The 24,575-nt window shown below is 41.3% G+C and overlaps 1 protein-coding gene across 2 annotated transcripts in view; it reads left to right on the plus strand.

The window, feature by feature from the left end:
• THSD4 (thrombospondin type 1 domain containing 4) overlaps window positions 1-24,575 on the plus strand; it is a 610,875-nt gene that overhangs the window by 327,829 nt on the left and 258,471 nt on the right. Inside the window, exon 1 of one of the 2 annotated variants that reach the window (XM_032791936.2) lies at window positions 140-354. The exons of the other annotated variant lie outside the window; for it this stretch is intronic. Coding sequence (XP_032647827.1) covers window positions 283-354 — 72 coding nt within the window. The 5' untranslated portion in view covers window positions 140-282. Of the gene's footprint in view, window positions 1-139; window positions 355-24,575 lie in introns of those variants that run through there. 2 annotated transcript variants of the gene reach the window in all.

Here is a 24,575-nt window from a genome sequence, read left to right on the forward strand (position 1 = left end):
CCCTCCCCTTCTTTGCTTTATACAAACTGCAGCCCCCAGCTCATTGCTGTCTCGAGCCCCCTCCCCCAGCAGGGAGAAGTCATTACATGAAGAGATCAGCTTACCAGTTGTCTTCAGTGCAGTGGTTGAGAGCAAAGCTCCTAGTAGTACAGTGAGTCAGAAGGGGAGAGAGTGGTGCCCAGCATAACTACAGGGCTGTGATACTGACACAAGTGCATCTGCTAGCTGTTAGTACTTGGCAGAGGGATTTCTCCTTTAGGGTAGTTCTAACTTTGGGTAATAATGTTTGTCAGCTACCTGATATTAACATTGCTCTACTTTCAAACAGCAGTGTTAGCAAGACCTGAGGGAGAGGTAAGCCTAGTATAAAGTCTTGTCAAAAATTATCTCTTGTCAGAATTTAATTTCCTCTTCTGTCTGTCAACAGGGATCGTGAGTGATTTTGTGTTGTGTAATACTAATGTGCAGTGTTACATTTTAGAATTGCATTGTCTGCTACTGTATGAAAATAGCTGTTTGCAGAATTCTGTAGCTGCTAAAATGAAACTACCTATTGAAAACCAGCTTGTTTTTAGTTGTCGCACAGAGGACATATCATGTTTTGTGGATTTTTCTCTGCTAATATGTAGAAAAATATAATTCTGTTTACAACAATCTGTAGTGTTGATGATATACAATGTTAAGTTCAAGTTTTCTGCAGGAAAGATGTATGATTGAAAAAAGTTTTTACTTGGTGTTTTCCTTATGTAAAACACTGCAAGTCTTGTATGGAGTATATTTATAACTAGCCTCTGCATTCAGTGTGTGTGAATTATTAGAATAATACATTAGAGATAGAAAACCGATCCCTATTTTAGAATATATGTGGTATCCCTAAAGAGGGATTTTGTAATATTCCTATTAATATGAGAATTCTAAGTGAAGGAATGGAACAGTCATTCCTACACATTTGAAATTGCTCCTTCATTTGCTAAATGCACTTTTTCAGGTTTTTGCTCAGATCAGCCTAGTTCTACATCAAGCCCTTATTGCATATTGAAGCAGAAAATTTAAAATAGGTCATTTTCCATTTAGGAAAGAATTCAGCAAACATAATTATATAGATATGAAATATCCTTATTAATGAAGTAACTGGCAAAAACATACCCAGTCCTTGATACATTTGATAGTCTTCTCTCCCCACTCCCTAACTAAAATGTGATGCATATTTATGCATTTTAAAAGAACAAATGGGTATGCTATTCTTTAATAAGCTTTTTTTGTTTACGTATGTCAACAGTATGCATAAGAGCTAAGTGAAAACTAAATCTTCTGAAGGATGGTGATTCTGCTTTAAAGCTCTGACTTTTGTTGTTCTTGTGAGAAGATTCCAATAGCCTTATAAAGCCCAGACCAATTACTTCCCCTGAAAAAAGAAAGTAGTGGTGAACTGAAAACACATCTGAGTCAAAAGCTGCTGGGTTGGCACTGGTTATTAGCTCGTAGTTCTAGACAGAGAGTGCATTTTGCTTTCAGAGTGGTTTAAAAAAGGAATGGTAATATTTGTGATTCCAGAAACAAGGTCTATTTTAATGAAATCATGTGTTGGGAAATGCAGTCTTTGATCTAATTAAAAAAGTGGGGAAAAGTTTTCGTCAGAGGCTCAAGGAATTTAAAAGGGTGGACGTTCAGAGCGACTAGAAGCTAATCATTGCCCTCTAGTTGTCACTGAGGTTTTAACTTTCCTGTTGATTGTTACTGAGTAAAGAAAATGATAGATGGACTCACCTTACCCAGGCGTAGGGACTTTGAAATGGGTGGTGGCTCATATGGAAAATATTTCTGTTACACTGCATGCACATGTGGTCTTCAGAGATCCATATAAACAGTAAATCTACTGCAGCAGCAGTGTTACCTGCCAATTATCCTTGTTAGTGAACAAAATAAAAGCAATGCTGTGTTCTTACCTGGAAATGAATTGGCATTAGCAGTGCAATGTGGAATGTTTTAGAACTGTAATCCTCATGCCGTATACTTAACACTGCTGTACTGTTAACTTGAGTTTTTCAGCTAATACTGCAGACCAAATATAAAAAGGGGATTGGAGCTGTACCATTGATCATATGCTTTACTATAATAATGAGAAGTCTGCTTTTTTAATCTAATTATATGTCTATTTATGAAAGCCATATAATAACTAAAATACACAATGTCTGGTAGCAATGGAGTAGTTCCTTTGTCTGTGAGTTGCCAGAGACCAATGGATAATCATGTGCATTTTTCTGCTGCAGCTGCACAATCTTGCTACATAAATATTCTCTCTCTAGGAAATTTATTCGATTAGGATTTTTCCCTTGCTGGATAGATAAGGAAATAAAAAGAAGGAAAATAAGTGAGCAGCCATTTTAAAAAGTAGCCTGTAATATAGTGTGCGGATTTAAAGTGTTGCATTTACTTCTATGAATGTTTGTATTGCTTTATAGTTAGGGCCCTACCAAATTCAAGGTCCATTTTGGTCAATTTCACAGCCATAGGATTTTAAAAATCTGAAATGTCATGATTTCAGCAGTTTAAATCTGACATTTCTCTGTGTTGTAATTGTAGGAGTCCTGACCTAAAAGGAGTTGCGGTGGGAAGGCGTGTCACAAGGTTATTGTGTGTGTGTGGGGGGGTGTTGTGGTACTGCTACCCTTACTTCTAAATTGCTGCTGGCGGCTGTGCTGCCTTCAGAGCTGGGCAGCTGGAGAGTAGCGACTGCTGGCCAGGAGCGCAGCTCTGAAGGAAGAGCCAGCACCAGCGCAGAAGTAAGGATGGCATGATATGGTATTGCCATCCTTACTTCTGCACTGCAGACTACAGGTCTGGGTCCTCAGTCAGCAACCACCACTCTCTGGCCGCCCACTTCTGAAGGCAGCAACGCAGAAGGAAGGGTGGCATAATATAGTATTGATACCCTTACTTCTGCCCTGCTGCTGGTGGGGAGCTGCTTTCAGAGCTGGGCGCTCAGCCAGCAGCTGCTGCTCTCTGGCCACCCAGCTTTGAAGGCAGTGCAGAAGTAAGGGTGGCAGTACCGCAACCTCCCTAAAATAACCTTGTGACTTTTTGGGTCAGGACCCTCAATTTGAGAAACATTGGTCTCCCCCATGAAATCTGTGTAGTATAGGGTAAAAGCACACAAAAGACTACATTTCATGGGGGGAGGCCAGATTTCATGGTCTGTGATGTGTTTTTCATGGCCTTGAATTTGTTAAGGTCCTATTTATAGGGGAGGGTGTGTGTGTGTGTGTATTTGTTAAAGGTGTGCTCATAAAAGCATCAGCTTGTGATGGTCTTTTTCTTGATGGCTTGTTCTTTCCTGCATTGTAATACATGCTCTTTGGATATTCAAGAAGCATTCAAGAAAATCATGAAAATCCAACTGTTACAATTTCCTCCTTTGTGAATCTTAAAGAATTGCTGATTGTCTCTGTCTGGTTATTTCATGCTTGTTTTTAGTCGTTGGGATAGCAAATGACTCAACATGATGTCACTTAACCTGCATTGCACCACTTTTCCTGTCTTCTAGGTGATATTTTAGGATCAAGATTTTTTTTTATCTTGTAGGGGAATGTGGCAATGTAACCTTGCAACTTGCTCATTGCTCACAGTAGCCCAGTATCAGAACCGTTTTTGATACTGTTTGCGAGGAAATTGAAACTCTCTTCACCCACAACTGGATGCTCAAAATGTTACCTTCTTTCTGACTCAGTCTCTCTGGAGCTCAGAGTACAGATTCCTTCTCTACTGGGTGTCCAGGAGCAGTTGTCCCCACCAACAGACTGTACAAGTGGTTCCTGTGACTAAGAAAGAAGTAAAGTTTATTTGGCATTGGATAGAAAATCATGAGAAAACCACAAAAAAGTGAAGCAGACTACCATCTATCTGAATTTAACACTGCAGAAAGTGCAGTGCTCAGCTCTTATTTTTAAAATTATGGTTAAACAAGATTTTTTTTGAAATGCTGTATTTTTGCAAGTCCTGTGTCATAGCTCCCAACGTGACCATTCACTGTGTTCCATCTTGTCTGCGAAAATTTCCTCCACGGCCAGTGTGTCAGGGCTTAATAAGGTATGTTGTCCTGGGAATTCTCCATGTGCAACTGGAGAGTCTCTCCTTTAGTAGTTCTGAAGGACTTTGTATACCCATATGTTAAGCCTTCATTAGCATGCTCCACATTACCTCATTCCTTGGTTCAGACATCAGCACACAATTACATCATATTTGATTAAATTCATCCTTCTTTCTATTTCAAAATATTCAAACTTTTAAATGTCCCCTGTGCAGTTTGCAAGGTGCACATTTGAAGGGACTTATTTGAACTTATAGAAGGGTTAAATCTCTCCAGCTGAATACTCAAACCATGCCTCTTCTTCCATGATAGCAGTTGCTTTTAGCATGGGACGGCTAAATTGAGCCACCTTACACTGAGACGTACCCTGCTCCTGGAATAGTCCTATTGATTTCTGTAGGTGTCAGTGGAGCTATGCTGATTGGACTAGCCGAGGCTCTGAGCCTAAGGGAGTTAAGCTTTAAGTAGTGAAATATAAGAGCATATTTCATAAAGAAAATGAATATCTCAGAGGGTGACAAACATTAGGTTGTTCTTGGCATTTTAATCCTGACTTGTACTGAGTTTTATTTTTCAGATTTATTAGAAGTTTGATAGAATTTCTCGCCCACTAAAAATCTCTGTGGTCTTCAACCTGGTTGTCTTTAATATGTTGTAATTTAATCCCTACACCCTTGTCCCAAGACTCCTGCACTTGCATGGAGCACCTGTGAGGTTAGTGGAGCTTGACCTGGCATAGGGGTGCACCCAAATGGGTTTCCTAACAGGATGGAGCCCTAAGGGTATGTCTACACAGCAACTAGACACCCGCAGCTGGTCCATGCCGCCCACTCGGGCTCTCTGGCCTCGGATTGTAGGGCTGCTTCATTTCTGTGTAGACTTCCCGACTTAGGTGGGAGCCCAGGCTGTAGGACCCTGTGGGGTGGGAATATCCCTGAGCTCAGGCTCCATCTTGAGGCCAGGTGTCTACACAGCAATGAAACAGCCCTGTGAGCCTCAGCCCCAAGAGCCTGAATCAGCTAGCGTGTGCCAGCTGCGGGTTTTTCTTTGCTCGTAGACATACCCTATGTTGCTTATGGCCACTGACTTCAGAAAATAAAATGTATGTGGAAATGCATAAATCTTTACAAAGAAATTCACCCAGCCTGGGCTGCTTAGGAAATTCTTATCCAAACCCGTATGATACTATTTAGTATTGTTTGCAATTAGCATTTTTTAAATTCTGTCGGACTGACAATAAATAGGTGAACATTATAGACATGTAAAAAAAAATAGCCTCAAATGTAAAATAAATGTCTCTTTCATCTGTGTTTTCGTCTGTATGAGAACTATTCATAAAAGTATATTCCTAGCTGATCTATTGGTGCATTTAAATGGATGGGAACTAGCTTGTAAACTTCTTCCGAATCCTTTACAGCTCTGGGACGATATTGTGTCCAGGCAAAAAAAATTTTTCTGCAATCACTGTAGTAATTGGATTTGTTAAAGAAGCAGAACTTTTATTCAGACAAATGGGATGTCATTTGCTTTGTACTTCCTACAGCAGTCAGTATGAAGCACAGAAAATCTAACCACATTCTTAAAGGCTAGTTTCATCAGGTATCTGTTGGAAATACAACACATTTTATTAGTTTAATGGTTGTTAAATCATCCCCTATGAGTTTAGGCATGGGGAGGGGATCAAGCCGCAAAGTGAACATACAAAAATGGGAAACAGAATCTATAGTCTTTATATCCCTGCCCTCTGAAACCTCAGAGGATCCAATGTGTGAATTATGGATGTTTCAGACACTTTGATTTGGCTGAGTGGAGTAAAAGTTGTTGCTAGGAGAGAGTGCTTTACACAGCATCATGTATTGCAAAACTAGGAAGAGATATGCAGGAATGCAGCTGATCCTGCCTGCATCAATTCCTTGCCCACCTTATGGAATTGCAAATCCCAGTTCCTGACTTAATATTTCCCTGGAAATGTCACAACTCTTGGAGATATAGGTCCTTGCTTTGTGGGTGGCCAACATATTTAGCAGAAAGGTTGGCTTGCTGTGGCAAACCATCATGGGTGGCCCTTAAAATTTTCCGTTCAGTTGCTTATCTGTACCATGCAAACTTTGCACTGAAAATCTTGCGAGAACAGCCTTTCTCTTAGTACTTCAGCATGTCTGTTTCCTTTTCTAACCGGAAGCAGGAAGTGCAAAGATGGATTAAAATTAATAGAATATACCTATCTTTAAAATTAGACTAATTTGTTCACACCTAAAAAAAAACCCTGTTTGGTTCAAATTTAGGCCAAAGATTCAGGTCAGTTCCTATTATATTGGAATGAGTTTCCTACTCCTAATTATTCTCTCCCATCCTGTGACAGAGCTGAGGTCCATTGTGCCAGCTTCTAACTGGGGTTTTGTTTCTAAAAATACATATACATTTTTAAATCTTTGCTGGGTTGCATGGTAGGAGCCAAGTCACTTAACAGCCTTCTTTTGAAAGCATCTTCAAGTTTTGTGTTGCTCGTGTAGTAGTCTTCCTTGGCTGACAGGTCTGTTGCTGAGGTCAGCCAAAGAGTATAGCTTATGCCAGCATTGTGACTCTCTTTCCATACAGTAGGGTATAAATCATGCTCTCTCTCACTGTTATGAGAAATGAACTGCTTGAGCAAGCAAAGAACCCAGTAAACAACATCAGGCTATGGCCCTTTTAAATGTTTTCCCTGGTTGACTGACATTTAGTCTGTCATGAAAGAATTTTCCCCCCGATCTAGGATGCATGAGCAATTTTCTTAGCATGCTCAATGGAATCTTCTGGTGTCATTCTAAAAAGCCCCACACATTGTGTCAGATGCTCTATCCTTGAGATGAGACAGTGTCCTTGAGATACTCTCGAGTCATGTGCTGCTGCTGCTCTCTCTCAACTTTAACTTCAGTATTAATAGTTTTCCTTTGCCATAGAAATATATGCTAGGGTGATTTACCATCAATAAAGTTGTGATTTATATTGCTGTAGAAATAACTCCTAAAATGATTTTTTCACATTTCATGAATTTTCCTTTCCTCTCCCCCACCCCAAATTCTCAAGAATTTCTCATTCCTTCCCAAGCATTAACTGCTCCTGGATCCTCTCCTCCTATGGGAAGTCCAGGTCTGTAATACCAGGAATATTGCAGATCTGAGTGTAGTGCACTGGCAGTGAGTTGTGAATAGCTTTTGGCCCATAAGCAGGGGCGGCAAGCCACGGGGGGGGGGGGCACTCTGCTGGTCACTGTGAGAGTGGCAGGCAGGCTGCCTTCGGCGGCATGCCTGCAGAGGGTCCGCTGGTCCGTGGCTTCGGCGGACTTCCTGCAGGCTGCCACCGAATTTGCGGGACCACGGACCTCCCGCAGGCAAGCCGCCGAAGGCAGCCTGCCTGCCATGCTTGGGGCAGCAAAATACCTGTGCCCATAAGACCTAATCCAAAGCCCATTGACTTTAAGAAGCTCTGGGTCAGGCCTATGTTACATTTCTTGGTTATGCTGCAGGCATCTGAGGAACACAGAGATTAGGTTATAATAGTGCATACAACTTCTGACTATAGCCTCATATTTGCAATCCGCTATAGATTAAATTCATTTCATCACTGGCAAATAAATGGTTAAGCTTGATTGGTTAGCTCATTGATTCTTAAATTTCATAGACCATTTTTCCAGAAAGCTTTTCTCTGAAAAACCCGTTGGATCACTTACTAGATAAAGACACATGTTTAAAAAAATTTACCATGAATTTTACACATGGAAATATCATTTTGTTCAGAAACTAATAGTGCAGTAAATGCTTTTTTTATTGTATTGTATTATTGGTTTACTTGCTTTATTTAGATTTTCTTTTATCTTTTGCTTTAAAAATAATTATCCCCTTAAAATACATTCATCAGCATTTAGATTTAGCAATGTAATATTAATGGTTTTATTTACTCTGGCATAGCAAGTTAATCTTGAATACCAGAAAGTTTCTAAGAATGTTAAGATTGATCCAAACATGCTGAATATATAAGGGAACAATGAATGTACAAGGCAGGGTAGTTTACACTGTGATGTATTGAAAGATACTCACTTAAAAAAATGTGTGCCACAAAGGCAGAATAATTGACCATAATTACTTTTAAATCATACAGTTGTTATACAAATAGTTCTTTCTTCTAAAGATCATTTCTCTGGTTTTCCTGTCTCTTTATGGAGATGTTATAAGGATCTGATTTTCAAATGCTCTGATGTATAGTGAGGCATAGAAATGTTTAAAGTTCTTGTAAACTCCTGCTGTTGCCTGTGTGAGGTAATATCTCTTTTTATTAGCTCTCTACTTTAATATTTGGGTTTATGTCTATTACTTACAGCAGCATCCTGTACGTTCTCTCTCTTTGCACCTATGGTGTACACATTTTGAAGGAGACATAAGAAGGTTGGTGTATTAACCGAATTATCCAGCCTCTTCCCACTAGAACTCTTCCAAAAATAAGAGCAGGCACATAAAAAAATCTGCTATAACTAAACACACAACCTGCTGTTAATGTCAAGACTGTAATTTTACTACAAGCTTTCCTTCAGGTACAGTGATATGGATGTATTACTTGCAATGCTCACTGGGCTGTGGATCAGAGTCCATAGATCAGGTGTTAGAGGTAATTAAGTAGTGATCAGGAACTTAAAGCACGTTGTCTTTGTGTGGTTGAAATACCGTGGACAGGAGACAGACTGAAATACATAAGCTGATTCTCAACACTGCTGGATATCTGTAGCTTTCTCGACTATGCCTTCCATGTGACTCATTGATCATTGCTGCTAAAAGGACAGCACCAGCAATCGAATGTTATCCTCCAATGTGTTTTAAGACCCTATTTACCAGCATAGCAATTATATCACTGACAGCAGCTACCTTGCTTCTCTTTAAAGACTCTTTTTAAATGAGACACATGAAAGTGGAGCAAGTGAGAGAGAGCGAGCGAGAGCATTCAAGTAAAAGGTCTATCTGTTTCTGTCTGCCTAAAGGTATTGATCTGCTTCTTCATGGGGGCCAAAGAATTGTTTTCCCTGGGGAAAAAAGCCTGTGTGTGAATAAGAAGGAAGAATATGTAGGGGGGAGGGAGAGAAAGGTTCTTGAAGAGTTCTCTCTCATCTTCTCCCTCTTCCCCGGAGAGGTGGTGGAGATTCTGAGTGAATCTTCACCATTGAAACCGCAAAGCAGCCATTTTGGGAGATACAGTAGGCTAAGGACAGTTTTGAATGATTTTTCTCCTGTCCTGCAATTTTGTTTTGTATTTTTTTTTAACAAAAAATGGTTTTTTGTTTAATTTTTCATTAGGTTTCCCCCCAAAAGTTAGGTTTTCATAAAAAAACTCCAAAGTTTTTAGTTTTATACTTTAAATCAAAATTATTTTAATTCTTTTTAGACAAAAAATCAAATATTTTCATTAACATTTTTGGTTAAAAATCTTATTTTCAACAAAAATCCATTTTTATTTTAAAAAGTGGTTGAAAACATGTCTTCCCAACTCTATTGCTTAACTGGTCACAAATAAGGGAAATATGGCAGTAAAAATCTTTTATATTTGATGTTTCAGTGTATGATTGTTTCCTTTCTCTTTGGAAGTTAAAATTATGAAAACAATGGTAACATGTGGGAATGCTACATTTTAATATCAAACAGTCAACAGCTTTACCAGAGGAATTTACCCCCACTAAAGGAAGATTTCTTGTTTCTCTCTCCTAGTTTAGTGTTTTGTTGTTATGTTCCTTAGCTTTACTTAAGCTGGTTTTCATAGTTTTAATGGTGATGAAATCAAGTAGTCTCTTAAAGGTGGGGTTTTAGGACGAAGCAGCATAGACACCTCTGTTGTATTGGATTATATTGATGATGTTGTTTATATTAAACAATGTACTGTACTTGAGTCAGGTCCGGAAACCAGTAATAAAATGTAATTGTTAGAGAGAAAATAGACTGAAATTCCTGTAAGGTAAGCATTTAGTGGGTGGGAAACATAACATCTGTACATGAGTAAAACACTTCAAACAGATGTGCTGAGCTGTTGCTTGTATGTGCTTGAAAACTGAGATTTATTTTAGAGCTCCAATGAGCAGGTGATAGTGAAGTATTCTAGCCAGAGGCGCCAAGTGCTCTGATGAGGGCTCTGAACCCATATCCTCTAGAAAAGCATAAGGACACAGAATGGCTATGTTAACTGCATTTATTGTTTCCTTGTTGACCAGGAAACTATCTGAGGTTATCTAGTAGAGTTACATGTTCTCTCCAATCTATTGAACTAAAAGTGACTTTAAGTGTCTGCTTAGGAGTCTAGATACTGAATAGCTGGTTTCCTCTGGGGCATCTTCAGCCAGGCACCTAGACCATTTTCTACCATTTTCAGAGTAGGTGTTCAGTGCTGCCTAATGTAATAGGTAGCCAAGGTCAAATGCATCACAATTCCACCACAATTTCAACAGCTTCCACCCCACCATCAACCTCAGCCTGGACCAATCTACACGGGAGGTCCACTTTCTAGACACCACGGTGCAAATAAGGGACGGTCACATTAACACCACCCTATATCGAAACCTACCGACATGCTAGCCTACCTTCATGCCTCCAGCTTCCATCCCGGGCACATCACACGATCCATTGTCTACAGCAAAGCACTGAGGTACACCGCATCTCTCTACTTCAGACAGAACACAACACCATAAAATCTCCCAAGCATTCTCATCAAACTACAATCCTGCACGAGGAAAATTAAGGAAACGATTCAAAGAGCCAGAACATGTACCGCAGAAGCATTCCTACTGCGAGACAAACCCAAGAAAGAAACTGCACACAGGACCTCCATTGCGCATCAACATACACGCCCAAGCTAAATACCCTCAATGCTATATTCAGGATTCTACAACCCTACCTGACAAATGATATCACCAAACTTTCCCACAGGTACTTGGGCTGGCAGGCCAAATCGCTCTGCTCGCACAGACACCCTGCCAACCTGAAACGTATTCTCCTAACCAGCAGCCTGCACACCGTACCATAGTAACTTCTACCTCAGGAGACCATCCATAGCACACAAACCGTCGATGCCAACGATCTGCCCACATATCTACACAGCGACACCATCACACAAGGACCTAACAGATCAGCTTCACACCATCACCGGTTCATTCACCTGCACATCCAGCAATGTAGATATTACGCCATCCATATGCCCAGCAATGCCCCTCTGCTATGTACACCGAACTCAAACTGGACAGTCTTCTAAGTATAAAGGATAAATGGACATTAATTCGATATTAGGAATGGCTATAACAAAAACCTGTAGGAGAGCACTTCAACCTCCTGGCCACACATACTATAGCAGAACCTTAAGCGTGGCCATCGCGGCAGCAAAAAACTTCGGGCTCAGACTCAAGTCTATAGAACTTGGCTGAGATCAGTTCTATGCTGCAAAATTGTGACCACCATCAGCTCAAGGATGAACAAAGATGTGAATGGCTTGCCAGCTTACAGAACCAGTTTCTCCTCTCTTGGTTATTTCACACCTCAACTGCATGAAACAGGGCCCTCATCCTCCTGGATTGACTAAACCTCGGTTATCTCTAGCTGCTTGCTAGCATATATTAACTGGCCCTGGAAATTTCCACTACATGCATCTGACGAAGTGGGTATTCACCCATGAAAGCTCATGCTCCAAAACGTCTGTTAGTCTATAAGGTGCCACAGGATCCTCTGCTGATTTTAAAGTGCCTCTCTGTGTATTATACCAGGTATATCTTAATTGATGTCCATGATTTCCAGTGGAATGGTGGCACTCAAAAGCACAATGCAGCAACAAACAAACCAACAACTAAAAATAACTGAAAGTTGTAGCACTGTATTTTGACTCTTCGGCAGTTGCCTCCACCGTTGTAGAATGCTGCAGGAAGAAATGGCAACAATGAGGAGAAAAACGATGGAAAAGAGCTGAATTCTAGTGCCACCCAGAAAATGTCTAATAGGCCCAACTTCTCATTGTGCTGCCTAGTCCAGGATGTGACCAAAATCATTTTCTTTTCTTTTTTTTTTTTCAATTCAGCAGCAATTTGTGGTATCCAATCAGTGCTAGAATTACTAAATGCATCACTAATATTATGCTGACTTATTTGTAGTGTAAATAACAGAAGTGATTAAGGTAAGCAGTCATGCACCCAGACAGTGGCATGATAATGTTTAACATGTAACTAACATTGAGGTGTCTGCTAGGTTCTTAGCTAATGAGTTCTCTCTTTCAGCAAAAATAGAAAGGGATTGAGAGCCTGATTCTCATTTATGCTAAGTCCCCTTTACATTACTCTGGTAATAGAAAGGAACTTTAGTATGAATGAAAGGCCTGAATGTACTGAATTCTATTCAGTTTATTTGTGTATGCAGACTTCCCCACTACTAGTGTGTCCTAGACAGGGCCTCTGTCCTTTTTGATTTGTTTAAGGACCCTCACCAGTGAAGTGCCATGAAAATAAAGTCAGTGTCTTTGCTCAAATGCCCCAAAATATCTCACTGTAGCTGCTTCGCAGCTTTCCATGAATACACACATTTTTCTCTTGCTTTAATGATTTGGAGAAATTACTACACAGCAGGTATCAATGAGAAGTGAAAAAGAAACATCTTGTCTGTCGGCATTTGATACAGGCATACAATAATAATGTTAGAAATATTTGAAAGGTATTTGGTCGGAAAAGGATCTCTTTCCTATAGAGCCAGCACCTGGCTGCCAAATGTAGGAAAAGAGAGAGAAACATAGAAAAATTATTGAAAAGTCATGTAATATGAAAGGCTGCAGCACTCATAAACTTCTACACAGAGACAAACTACTAGAGTTAGGCAGAGAGCAACCCTGCATTTGTCTGGGTTTAAGTTACAATAAAGACTTGGAAAAACAGATTGATTCAGCATGAGCAAAATGTATGGAGAGGAGCGGGATCTTCCTGGACAGGCCAGTAGATCTGGCTGCCCATGGAGGAGGGAGCATTCTAAAGGTTTCTAAGGAGTAGTTGTGCTCCATGGGATGGTTATTGTTCCTGTGTCAGGTGCAGCACCTAGTGGGAGTGGTGCACCACTCACAGCTCAAGGAAGGGGAAAACTAGGTGGGAAATCTGTGAGACCTGTTCAAAGAATCAAAAATGCATCCCTCACAGCTGCAACTTTGCAGGACTATATCGTAAGGAGTTTGAGTTTTGGGGTGGAGGCTTGGCAAACAGATCCAGCATAGGAATCCATCATAGATCTCATGGTTTGAAGAACATCTTTAGATCCAGGAACGCTTACATGCAGGGCCGGCGCTATCATTTAGGCAGCCTAGGCAATCGCCTAAGGCGCCAGGATTATTCGGGGGGCAGCATTTTGCTGGGGGGCAGCAGGCGGCTCTTGTTGACCTGCCGCAGGCATGCCTGCGGAGGGTCCACTGGTCCACGGCTCCGGTGGAGCTGTCACAGTCATGCCTGTGGACTGTGGCAGCTCCACTGGAGCCACGGACCAACGGACCCTCCGCAGGAATGACTGCGGCAGCTCCACTGGAGCCGCGGGATCAGCGCAGGGGGCGGCGAAATGGCCGTGCACCTAGGGCGCGAGAAACCCTAGTGCCAGTCCTGCTTACATGCATCAGTTTTGCGGTCTTTGATATATTTGTAACCTGCTTACAACTTTCCAAACTCCATGGGGCTTTAATTTCATTATGCTCAGGTGAATCTATGGCACATTGCATAGGCCACTTACCATCTGATAAACATATGAAGTGCTTCATCTTGAGTTTCAAACATCAATCTTTATGATCATTGGAGTAGACATTGCTAAATAGAAGAGTTTTGTTAGCAGGGAGATGCATCATAAAAGTTAGGGAATTAAAAGACTTATTGGGCCATTCTATATATCTTCTTGTGAATGCACAATTTTCCTTTTCTAGTGTTTTGATCAGTAACATCTTTATAGTCCCAAGTCTGCTGTTAGGTGATTCTTCCTCCTCGGTAGATCTAACTAAGCAGCCAGTGACCACCAAATGCTTGTTTCTAATTGTTGGTATTTTTTTCTTGATTCCAGTTGAGACCGTTTGAATTTTGGAGTAATATATGGTAAAGTGGCCATAGGGAAGGTTGACCAGTGACCCCAATAGTTTAGCTAAACTCTCTAAGAGACAGAAACACAAGACATTGCTTCCTAGTACCTTGTTGTTATGAATTTGTTATTGGATCAGAGGATGATTAGGGTCAGGGCACTAGCCTTTACCATGAAATTTAGAAAGCTGAGCTGGGCACAGAAATGAATATGTCATACTTATATTAGTAATCTAGAGCCCTGAACAGGTGGGTGTTGGCAAAGATAAACTGTTAGCTCTTCTGGCTGTGCTGATTAGGTTGTGCTGGTTGTGTAGTCCAGCTTCAAGATGTAGGAGGAAAGTGAGGGATGAAGGGCTTTTCTGGAGCAGGATACTGCGTCCTCTCAATCTCTATTGTGCTTGGTTTGTGCTTTATCATCCCAGCTCTGGATTTAGAAATGTTCCCTCTCTTCTTTACCCTCTCTTCTTTAGCTCCAGTATAACTGAAGAGGCTAGGGAACACCTGTGGCTTGTCTAGAATCTCTAGCCACTTCTGCAATCTGTAATTTCTTACCCGGCCTCCTTTGGCAGCCACAGTGTATGAATGAGTCCTGCTGTCAGAACTCACATTGTGACACTAATAGCAAAGGAGAGAAATGTCCTGTAGGTTTCAGAAAAAGACTCCAGTGGAGATTACTGTTATAGTTCTAGACGTTCACAGTATTGTGCATTCTTCTCCTCCTTTATCCACTAGCTTTGAATTTATTTCTTACCATTAGGGCATAATTTTCGGTGCATTAAATATTGGGTAAATGCAGTTAATGCACTTCCATGAATTAAATGAAACGTTGTCCAGACAGTCTATGCTTGGGGTCACTGTGATCCTACAGAACTTCTTTTCATAGTGCTCAGTTACGGAACTCTGGAAAATGACGGGAAGAAGCTTGAAAGCTACATTCCCTGCCTCTTCCATGTGACGCTTGACACCTAGCAATTGCATTGGAACTGGGGAGAGAGCTGCTCAGTTGCATAAGTAAAGTAATTGACTGGTCTCATTCCAGTTCTTGATTCCCAGGTGTCTACAAGATAACATCATCATCACAACTGACACTAATTGGTGTCTTGTTGGTAGTTTCAGCAGATAATCCAAGTACTGAATGAGCCATGGAGACTGAATTACTCCTTTGCCTTTGGAGGGGATACCAACAGGTTGAGTTCAAGTCACTTTGGAGAACCGTAAATAAACTTATGCCATCGATGTCTATCCTGTGCCAGTCCGTTGAGTAACAGACTTTGCAGAGGATTTTGCTGCCTAAGGATGTTGGTCTGGCCCTTTTCATTAGCAATAACTTTAATTTAAAACAAATTATCATTTGTAAAATGTTTGTTCCCCCACAACAGAACTACTGAGTGCAGCACAGAAGTGCTATAATTTCTCAGAGTCCGTACTCTAGTATCTGTTTGTTTGGCCTCAGACCTCCCACCTGTGCTTATGTTTTCTTTAGTTTAACTTCAAAACCAAGGACTATAATGTGTTGTCATGTCTAGCTGTCTAGCTAGAATGTAAAACTGCAATTTTTGAGATTACTGAGAAATGTCACTGTAATTCCCAATTTAATTTCCATTCAGTCTTTTGGACTCACTAGTTGTGACATCATTCATTAGGTTAATCCTAATTGTGTCACTTCAATTATCATATATTTTAGTTGTGAAACGAAGACCTTTCTAATCCTCTTACAATTTTCCCCAAAGGCAGTTAGGGAAAAAAAATGTAAATCAGTGTTTGCAAGACAAGGTACAATGTGCAGAACAGGTAGGAGTTAAGTTGCAGGATGTAATATACATTTCCATGTTGTGAGAAGTGAGTGTGGCAATGCTGAAAAGTCCATTAGTCCTTGGAAGTGAGGAATGGCACTTGGTATAGCTCCAGCCATCTATGCAACTGTTCTTAAGATTTGATTGAGAGCAGATGAGATCAAAAGTTAACATCTGCAGCTGTTTTCAGCTGCTAAATAAGCACAGAAGAGCTAGTGAAGCAGTATTTAAGTGAAAGAGAAACACTTCAGGGCTGGAAGGAGCAAATTTCAACACCTACAACAGTACAGCACTCTTTCCACATGAGTTTCAGGACTGTGTTTCTTTGCTGTGTTCAGGAGGAAGCTCTGAATGTCTAGCAAGCAAATAAAATCCTGCAGAACTTTCAAAACTTCCATTAAAATATATTAAAATTTTCTTGGACAGGAAAATAATGTTGCCAGAAGGTGCTAATGTTTCTGCTTAAGATCAACAAAAAAACTCCACGTTGTTGCAAATGGCTTGGCAAGAATTCAAAAATAATGAAAGAAAAAGTATTGAATACATTAGCTTTTTGCTTAACAAAATTGCCCTACATTCTCAACAGGATCATAAGGAAATGAGCTGAAAATATCAGTCCTGTGGAAATTATTGGGGGCTTCATTAGGGGTGCATGAAAGGAAAGCAAAAGTTGTGAATTACTGAACACGAAAATGAGGACAGCAGGGTGAAAGATAATGGCAGCACTTTCATTGACTTCATTTGGGCCAGGATTTCACTCCAGAAGAGAGACAGCACTCGGATTTAGGGAAGAGATGTCATGGGCGAGTGCACTATATTCTGTGCAGACGGATCTGTTTACACGTGGGCTAAATTCAGACCCCTGGATTGGAAAGACCTGGAGAAAATGTTGATATCTCTTGTGACATTCTATACCTTGGGAGAGCATCCTGTAACCCCCGTATTCCTCATCTGTATATAATTGTGATATTGCATATAAAGCATGTCATGTGAGGTATCAGAGGAAAGGTTATGATTGGCTGAAAGTCTCTGTTCTATCTAAATATGTATATCTTTAGTGCATATGAAGTTATGAGATTGTGTTGTATGGTTGTCACTAAAACATGCTGTAAACTGGGGAATCAACCAGATATTGACTCCCCAGAGACAACAGCAAGGAAATCAACTAATGTCTGAGCGGGTTGTCAAACAACCATCAACAGCCATTGTCCAGCCAGGGAGCTACAATTCAATGACTCACCTGCATAAGTTTCAGAGTAGCAACCGTGTTAGTCTGTATCCGCAAAAAGAACAGGAGTACTTGAGGCACCTTAGAGACTAACAAATTTATTTCAGCATGAGCTTTTGTGCTGAAATAAATTTGTTAGTCTCTAAGATGCCATGAGTTCACCTGCATAAGGCCACACTGGGGAAATTGCTCAGCCTTGCCTGGGGACTCAGAAATGCCCATGAGACATGTGTGGACTTGTGTTCTCCAAACACATGGGCTAAGGGTATAAAACAGAACACAGGGGGCCCATGTTTTGCTTTCCTCATTCATCCACCTACTCTTCAACTAGCAACAAGGACACTCACAGAAGACTGAAGACTACAACAGAGGAGACTGGCGCAGGCTTAAGGGACAAACCTGTATATTAAAGACTGCAATATCCAGTGGGGTGAGAAAAGCTGCTTAGTCTAGATGTTGCCCAGTCTAATACGGTTGTGAGTTTAGACTGAGTGTTTATATTTTATTTTATTTTGGTTACTAACTCTGACTTTTTGCCTATCACTTACTATCACTTAAAATCTATCTTTTGTGGTCAAGAAACTTCTTTTACTGTTTATCTTTACCGTGAGTTTGCCTGAAGTGTGTGGTAAATCTGCTCTGGTTTGCAAAGGCTGTTTGCTTCCACTTTCCATTGATGAAGTGGTGAACCAATTAATACATTTGAACTGCTCATATTGAGCAGTGCAAGACTGTATATTCCTGAGGTACAGCGCTGGGAGCTGGGGGGATTTGGCTGGTGCCTTTGTGTGATTCATAAGTGGCTCTGGGAGCATTCATGCAATATAGCTGGGTGTGGGGCTCCACATGCTTTTGTGCTGAGTAATAACAGGGCCTAGAGGGGTTTGCTGCTTGTCACTAGCAAAGCATTGTGAGAGATAGCCCAGGCTGGAGAGTTAAGGGGGCACATTGGTCCCACAGTCCCAGGCGGCACCCTGGGGGTCCCACCACAGCTCTCAACATAGGGAAAGAAGAGAGCTGTTTTCTGACACTTTGAGGGCATGGGGTGACTTTTGTTACCAATATTCCTAAAGGCAGTGGGAGCTGGGTGGCTTAATCTAATGTAGCTCATTGTAAATTTATGGCTGGCAACAGCTTTTTATGATAAGAAAAAGCCATCATAAACCTGTGCTTCTGGGGAAGGATAACAGTATAGTATTGTAGCTATTTGATACTAAGTTCTTCATACAGTTAACAAAAAAACCTCTCCAGGCTAAAGCCTCTTTCATGGCCTGTGGGAGTGTAGTGGAAATGGTCAGTGTATGTGAAAGAGACAATGACTTTGAACGTGGATAGCTCTGCCAAAATGATAACATGTCCTTTCTTCTACTTCATTTGCAAAATTCCCACTCTGACCATAGAAGATGAGCATTTTCAGATTCATAGCATTGGTGAGATGAGACTTTGAGACTGTAGTTTTACATACCTCTTAGTTATAAAGAATGTGTTATGTCAGCAAGGGGATAGGTTATATTTGGACACATCTTAGTAAATATCTGTAGCAGCTGGCTATGGACCTCCCCAGACAGGTGTGAGATAACAGGAATCATCCCAGTTTTGCGTTCTCATTGGCTTTGAGGTTATCATTGGCCTTGGAAAAGAGAGGGGTAACTATGCATTCTACTAGTGCGTGTTAATAGGAAGCCACAACATTTTCTGCATACATGAGATACCCTAGCATGAAATGAGGTGTGAGGAGAAGTCACTGGAATGGGATGTTAGCTGGACACATACACTTTGAAAAAGTAAATCTGCTTTCATCAGGATGATTTCATTCACATTTCTTAGTATAAATCATTCACCAGAAGGTGTACATAATATAAACAATTGTGTATGTTTGGTTTATTTTGTTATAAATGAGGCTACAGCATCAATAGGTGTTTGTTCCCGGCATTAATGTTAAAGGGATAAGATCAGACACAATCAGGACATTCCAGTCTGAGAAGATCATGTCCAATAGCATCATGTGATATAATCAGGGTCTCTTTATTGTGGTTCTGCATAGTACTTGTTAAATGCCTCTAGCTGATTGTGCAGTATTCACACAGAGCCCCAGTTCACTGACAGCCTGCCAAGGGAACCCAGACTGCAATACCCTACAAGCCGAAAGTCATCTCACAGTGGGGCGACGCAGTGTAAGCTGCCTGCATCCCCTTTTCTTCAGGAGGCTCCTGCTCCAAATGTTTCTGGCCTGTGATGTGTGTGTAGATGAGATGTTCCCTTCAAATGAATGGATGTTTTGTTTAAAACAATTGCTGAAATGCATGGATGCTGTGAGAGAACTGAAGGGGTTAAAAAGAGAACTCCACATAAAAAAATTAATACAGTAGATGAAAAAGAGTGGAAAGCCATCCTCTGTGGAGCTGTAGAACTGACAAGTTTGATGAAAGGTAATGTGCATAACCTATTGCTTTGTCAAACCTTAATTGCCTCATACTTTTCTGCACTATTGACCACATCTTAAAGAATGACTCCCTGTGGCTGGCCTACAGGGATCACCCTCAGAGATTCCAGTAGTTATATCCTCTGTGTCTGAGCTCCAGTATTATCTCCTTCAGGCTTTTCTTAATCAGTTTGACAAGGGCAGTTCAGATTGATCAATGTCAGTCCAGCAATGTCATTTGCAATAGTATTTCCGTGGTTTTTAGTGGGCTGCCATCTCCAGGGATGTATTAAAAGACTGCTACTTATTTTTTTTTTAAGTTCTTCTGTCTTAAATATTCAGATAGTTCTAACTGCTGCTGAGTTTTTCTTTTGAAGAACATGTAATGTGAGCTGTTGGTGTTCCACTGAGTTGGTCAACCATTAAATTTTTAGGCCCCAATTCAGCAAAACACTTAAGCACGTTTTTGTCCAACGCTTAGTAGTAAGGATTTGTACAAAGTTTTAAAGTTATCAGTGCCAGAGGTTCAATTAAATTAACTACTTTAACTTGCCCCCAAGAGCAAGCCAAGGGCTTCTCCTAATGTGGAAAATTTATCACTGGTTGACATGGACTCAGTGTTAACACCATGCAAATAATACATAAATATCTGGGTCAATTCCACTTACTAATCTCCTCCTCTTCCAGAATAACTTGAGACACTTCAGATATAAGAAGTAAGAGGAGGAAATGTGTTTATCATCTGGTTTAGGATTTTATACTGCTGCCCATCTCTACTGTCTTAGCACCTTCCATGTAAGATCAATAACAATAGCAAAGCTCCTAGTGGATTTCATGGAGTCTCTGGCTGTTCTCCCTTTCTGAGAGCAAAACTCTGCTTGGAGTAATATTTTAGGGGAGGAGTTTAATTGTAGAAGGGGATTGCAGTGTTGTAAGTGTCTTCCCTGAGGTGGAAAGTCTTTTTATCCCTGTTCACTTATTGGGACCATTAGAATATTAGCAAGTCTGGAATATTGTTGCCTTTCCCTGAAGTAGCCACTCTTCCACGTCAACAGCTTTTGGGAATATAAACAATGCAGCATTTTTTTTAGATATCTCTTGAATTGAATACAAGTGCCTTAGTTCAGCAATGTACTTATACATGGGTAGCTTTAAGCACGTGAGTAGTCCCACTGATGTCATATGCTTGAGTACTTGGCTCAGTTGGGACCGTACTTAAATATTGCTTTTGTTTTCACTTCCTGAGGGTGGTGGGACTTCCTGCTCTAAGCAATAGTGCCATGTTTACTGCAAATTTCAGGCCACACATAATGTAGTTGAGAGATAGTTAAGATCTCATATGAGTTTTGCTTTCTGGGTCTATTTTATGTGTTGTGTCTTGGATTCCCTGATGTTCTATGGTGTATGTGGGATTGTGGAAGGGCATTGCTTGGAAAGCACCTAATCAACTCCTGTTACCCCAGCCCTGAGTCAGGGGGAATGGATTGGGGCTGGGTAAATAGCCAGCGCTTGTCTGGGAACTGCCCGCACCTGCCAGCCTCATTAGCAGGAGCTAGAAGGCTGGTAGGTAGTGGAAGAAGTGGGGTGGAGACCAGGAGGAGGTCTGGCTCAGAGGGAGGAAGGAACCTACTAATCTGCTGCTGGTCAGGCCTCTGTGAGGCCAAGCCGTGTAAATAGCCTGTAAATAGTGGGAAACTGGTGGTGGGAAACAGACCCAAAATAAAGAGCACGGGTGTTACACAAGCTTGGAGTGTCCCTGAGTTTTTAAGGAGCAGGGCCAAGGGGCTGAATCCAATGGGGCATAGCATACACCCCGTTACAGGGATTTATGAAAAACTGATTAGGTCAAGAGTGCCTGCTGGTGCCGATGTCATGAAGGAAGTGTCTTGAACAATCAGATAGCAGTGTTGTGAATAATAAGAACTTCGCTAAGGATGGACTTTTTGATTACGTTTAAAAAAATAACCTCATCACATCTGTTCTTTCTGTGAAAAGCCTATAGCTGATTAGTTCGGATTCATCTTGTTTCCTCAGAGAGAGAGAGAGAGAGACAGACAGACAGACACACAAATACCAAGAGAGCACTATGAAAGAGTCTGGTCTCAAAATTGCTTATTACAATTTTTTTTCCTAACGAATTCCTTCTCTCCCCTGTGGTCTAGCTCAGAGGTGAGCAAACTTTTTGGCCCAAGGGCCGTATGTGGGTATGGAAATTGTACAGTGGGCCGTCAATGCTCACAAAATTGGAATTGGGGTGAGGGCTCTGGCTGGGGGTGTGGGCTGAGCAGTGGGGCCAGAAATGAGAAGTTCAGAGTTCATGAGGAGGCTCCAGGCTGGGGCAGGGGTTGGGGAGCAGGGGGTTGAGGGCTCTGGCTGGAGGTGAGGGCTCTGAGATGGGGCTGGGGATAACGGATTTGAGGTGTAAGAGGGTGCTCCAGGCTGCGACTGAGGGGTTTGCAGGGTGGAAGGGAGGCTGGGGCTGGGGCATGGGCATGGGGAGGGGTGAGGACTCTGGTTGGGGATGCAGGCTCTGGGGTGGGGCCAGAAATGAGGAGTTCAGAGTGAGTGAGGGGGCTCCAGGCTGGGGCAGGGGATTGGGATGTGTGGGGAGGGCTCCAGCTGGGCGTGCAGGCTCTGGGGTGAGGGTGGGGCTGGGAATGAGGGGTTTGGGGTTCAGGAAGGTGCTCTGGGCTGGGATTGAGGGGTTCGGAGGGCAAGGGGGGATCAGGGCTGGGGCAGGGGATTGGGGCACGGGATGGGCTCAGGAGTGCAGGCTCCGAGTGGTGCTTACCTCAAGCAGGTCTCGGAAGCAGTAGCATGTCCTCCCTCCGGCTCCTACATGGACACACGGGAAGGCAGCTCTGCGCGCTGACCTGTCCACAGGTGCCATCCCTGCAGCTCCCACTGGCTGCAGTTCACAGCCAATGGGAGCTGCAGGGGCAGTGCTTGAGGTGGGGGCAGTGCGCAGAGCCCCATGGTTGCCCCTTTACATAGGAGCTGGAGGAGGGACATGCCACTGCTTCCAGGAGCTGCACGGAGCTATGGTGCACAGAGCGACCCCTGACCTCGCTCCTTGGCTGGAGCTCAAGGGACGGATTAAATTGGCTGGTGGGCCACAAGTCACCAGCGGGCCGTAGTTTGCCTGCCCCTGGTCTAGCTGAACCCCCATCTGAGACAAGGCAACATTTTGGGAAGGCCCATTGTTTTCAAGGTAGGAAAACATTGTGAGGCTGGCTATGAATCAAGATACAGAAGTTCAGATAGTCTTTGGCATTCTGGGGAGTACTGGAAATCCAGTCAATAAAACTCATACAATAAAAATACTGCTACAGTGATCATTGGAGATGGGGTGATGAGGCTGAGCACAGATCTAAATAAGGCTAGATCAGATTTAGATTGGTCTATACTGAAATCCCACTATCTGTTTTCATGAAATTTTGACTTAGTGATGGTTGGCCCTTATGTCAAATGGGCTACAGAAAAGACATTTATTCTGAATGATAGAGGGATGTTCTGTATTGCATATATCCCTCTATTATACACACACATACACACACACACATTGAGAGGCAGTGATTTTTTTATTTTCCTTGGGCTGAGGTTTCCTTTTCTTTTAAGTCAATACACTTGCATGAAGCCCAGTTGTGCTCCTCCTGTGCACTGCATACCAGACAATGATGGAGAGCAGTATTTTAAAATCACGAGTCTGGTGTGATGGTCAGGAGAGGTAGGCAGGGAGGAATGAAAACTGGTCACTTAAATCCCAAGCATTTTTACTGGAACCTGGGGATGTTTTTTTTTTTAAAACAGGACCAGCCCTTTGGTGTTTTGAAAGCATTGAAATGTAATCATAATACAAAACATATGAAAACTACAGGTGTCCTAGAGCCTGATCCAAAGCCTACTAAAGTCAACAACAGTTTTTCCATTGATTTCAGTAGTATTTGAATCAGGCCCTTAGTCTTCTCTATAATTAAACAATGAATGATACGTATAATTCCAAGAGACCACAGAAGAGTATCTGAAGCATGTCAAGTTGTTCTGGAAGAGGAGATTAGTAAGTCGAATTGCCCCAGATATTTATGTATTATTTGCATTGTGTTAATACTAAATCCATGTCAACCAGTGATAGACTTTCTACATTTGGAGAAGCCTTTGATTTGCTCTGAGGGTAAGGTAGAGTAGCTCATTTAATTGAACCTCTACCATTGATAACTTTGTCTTTGTACAAATTTATTTAAACTTAGCTCAAAAATGGAAGTAAATTCAGGAAAGATGCATGTTTCTTCTAAATATGTTTCACTGGACTATTGTATCTATTTGTGTTACAAATTCTTAGTATTTAGTAGACATCGTCTAGTAACATCATGAAAGACTATCTTTTGATATTTTGATAAACATGTTCTTAGGAAAATGATTTTTATAATTTCTTGTCTATAACATAAATATGCATAAAAGAAAAACACATAAATTAAAGTCTCCGAATACAAGGTATATTCCATTTAAAATTGAACTTCATCTGGATCAAACAGGAAGAGGATCTAAGTTCACACTCCAAGAACACTGAGAATTCATTTATTTGTCCTGTAGTTCTCCAGTAAAACTGTGGCAGTACAAAAATGGTACATGAAGTAAAATCATGATGATATATTGAATGGCATAGTTTGAGCATACAGTTATACTATCTTTATTTTAAATATTTCATGTCCATGAGTATAAAATCAGTTATAAATATAAGCACTGTCATATAAACGTTGTTATAGATGGTATTGTACAATGAAACGTTTCATAAATGCAGTAGCATACTATAAATATACAGTGCTACTTAAAATATAGTGATGGTTACATAGTAATGGTCCCTCCTTATACTTCCAGTTTTTCCTGTTTAACTTCAAATGAACAGTTTTGCTTTTTGGCTTGGCCTGATCACTTACAGAGGAACTTGATGAAGGCTT

The sequence above is a fragment of the Chelonoidis abingdonii genome, chromosome 9 (genome assembly GCF_003597395.2).
Source record: "Chelonoidis abingdonii isolate Lonesome George chromosome 9, CheloAbing_2.0, whole genome shotgun sequence".
Taxonomy (NCBI): Eukaryota; Metazoa; Chordata; order Testudines; family Testudinidae; genus Chelonoidis; species Chelonoidis abingdonii.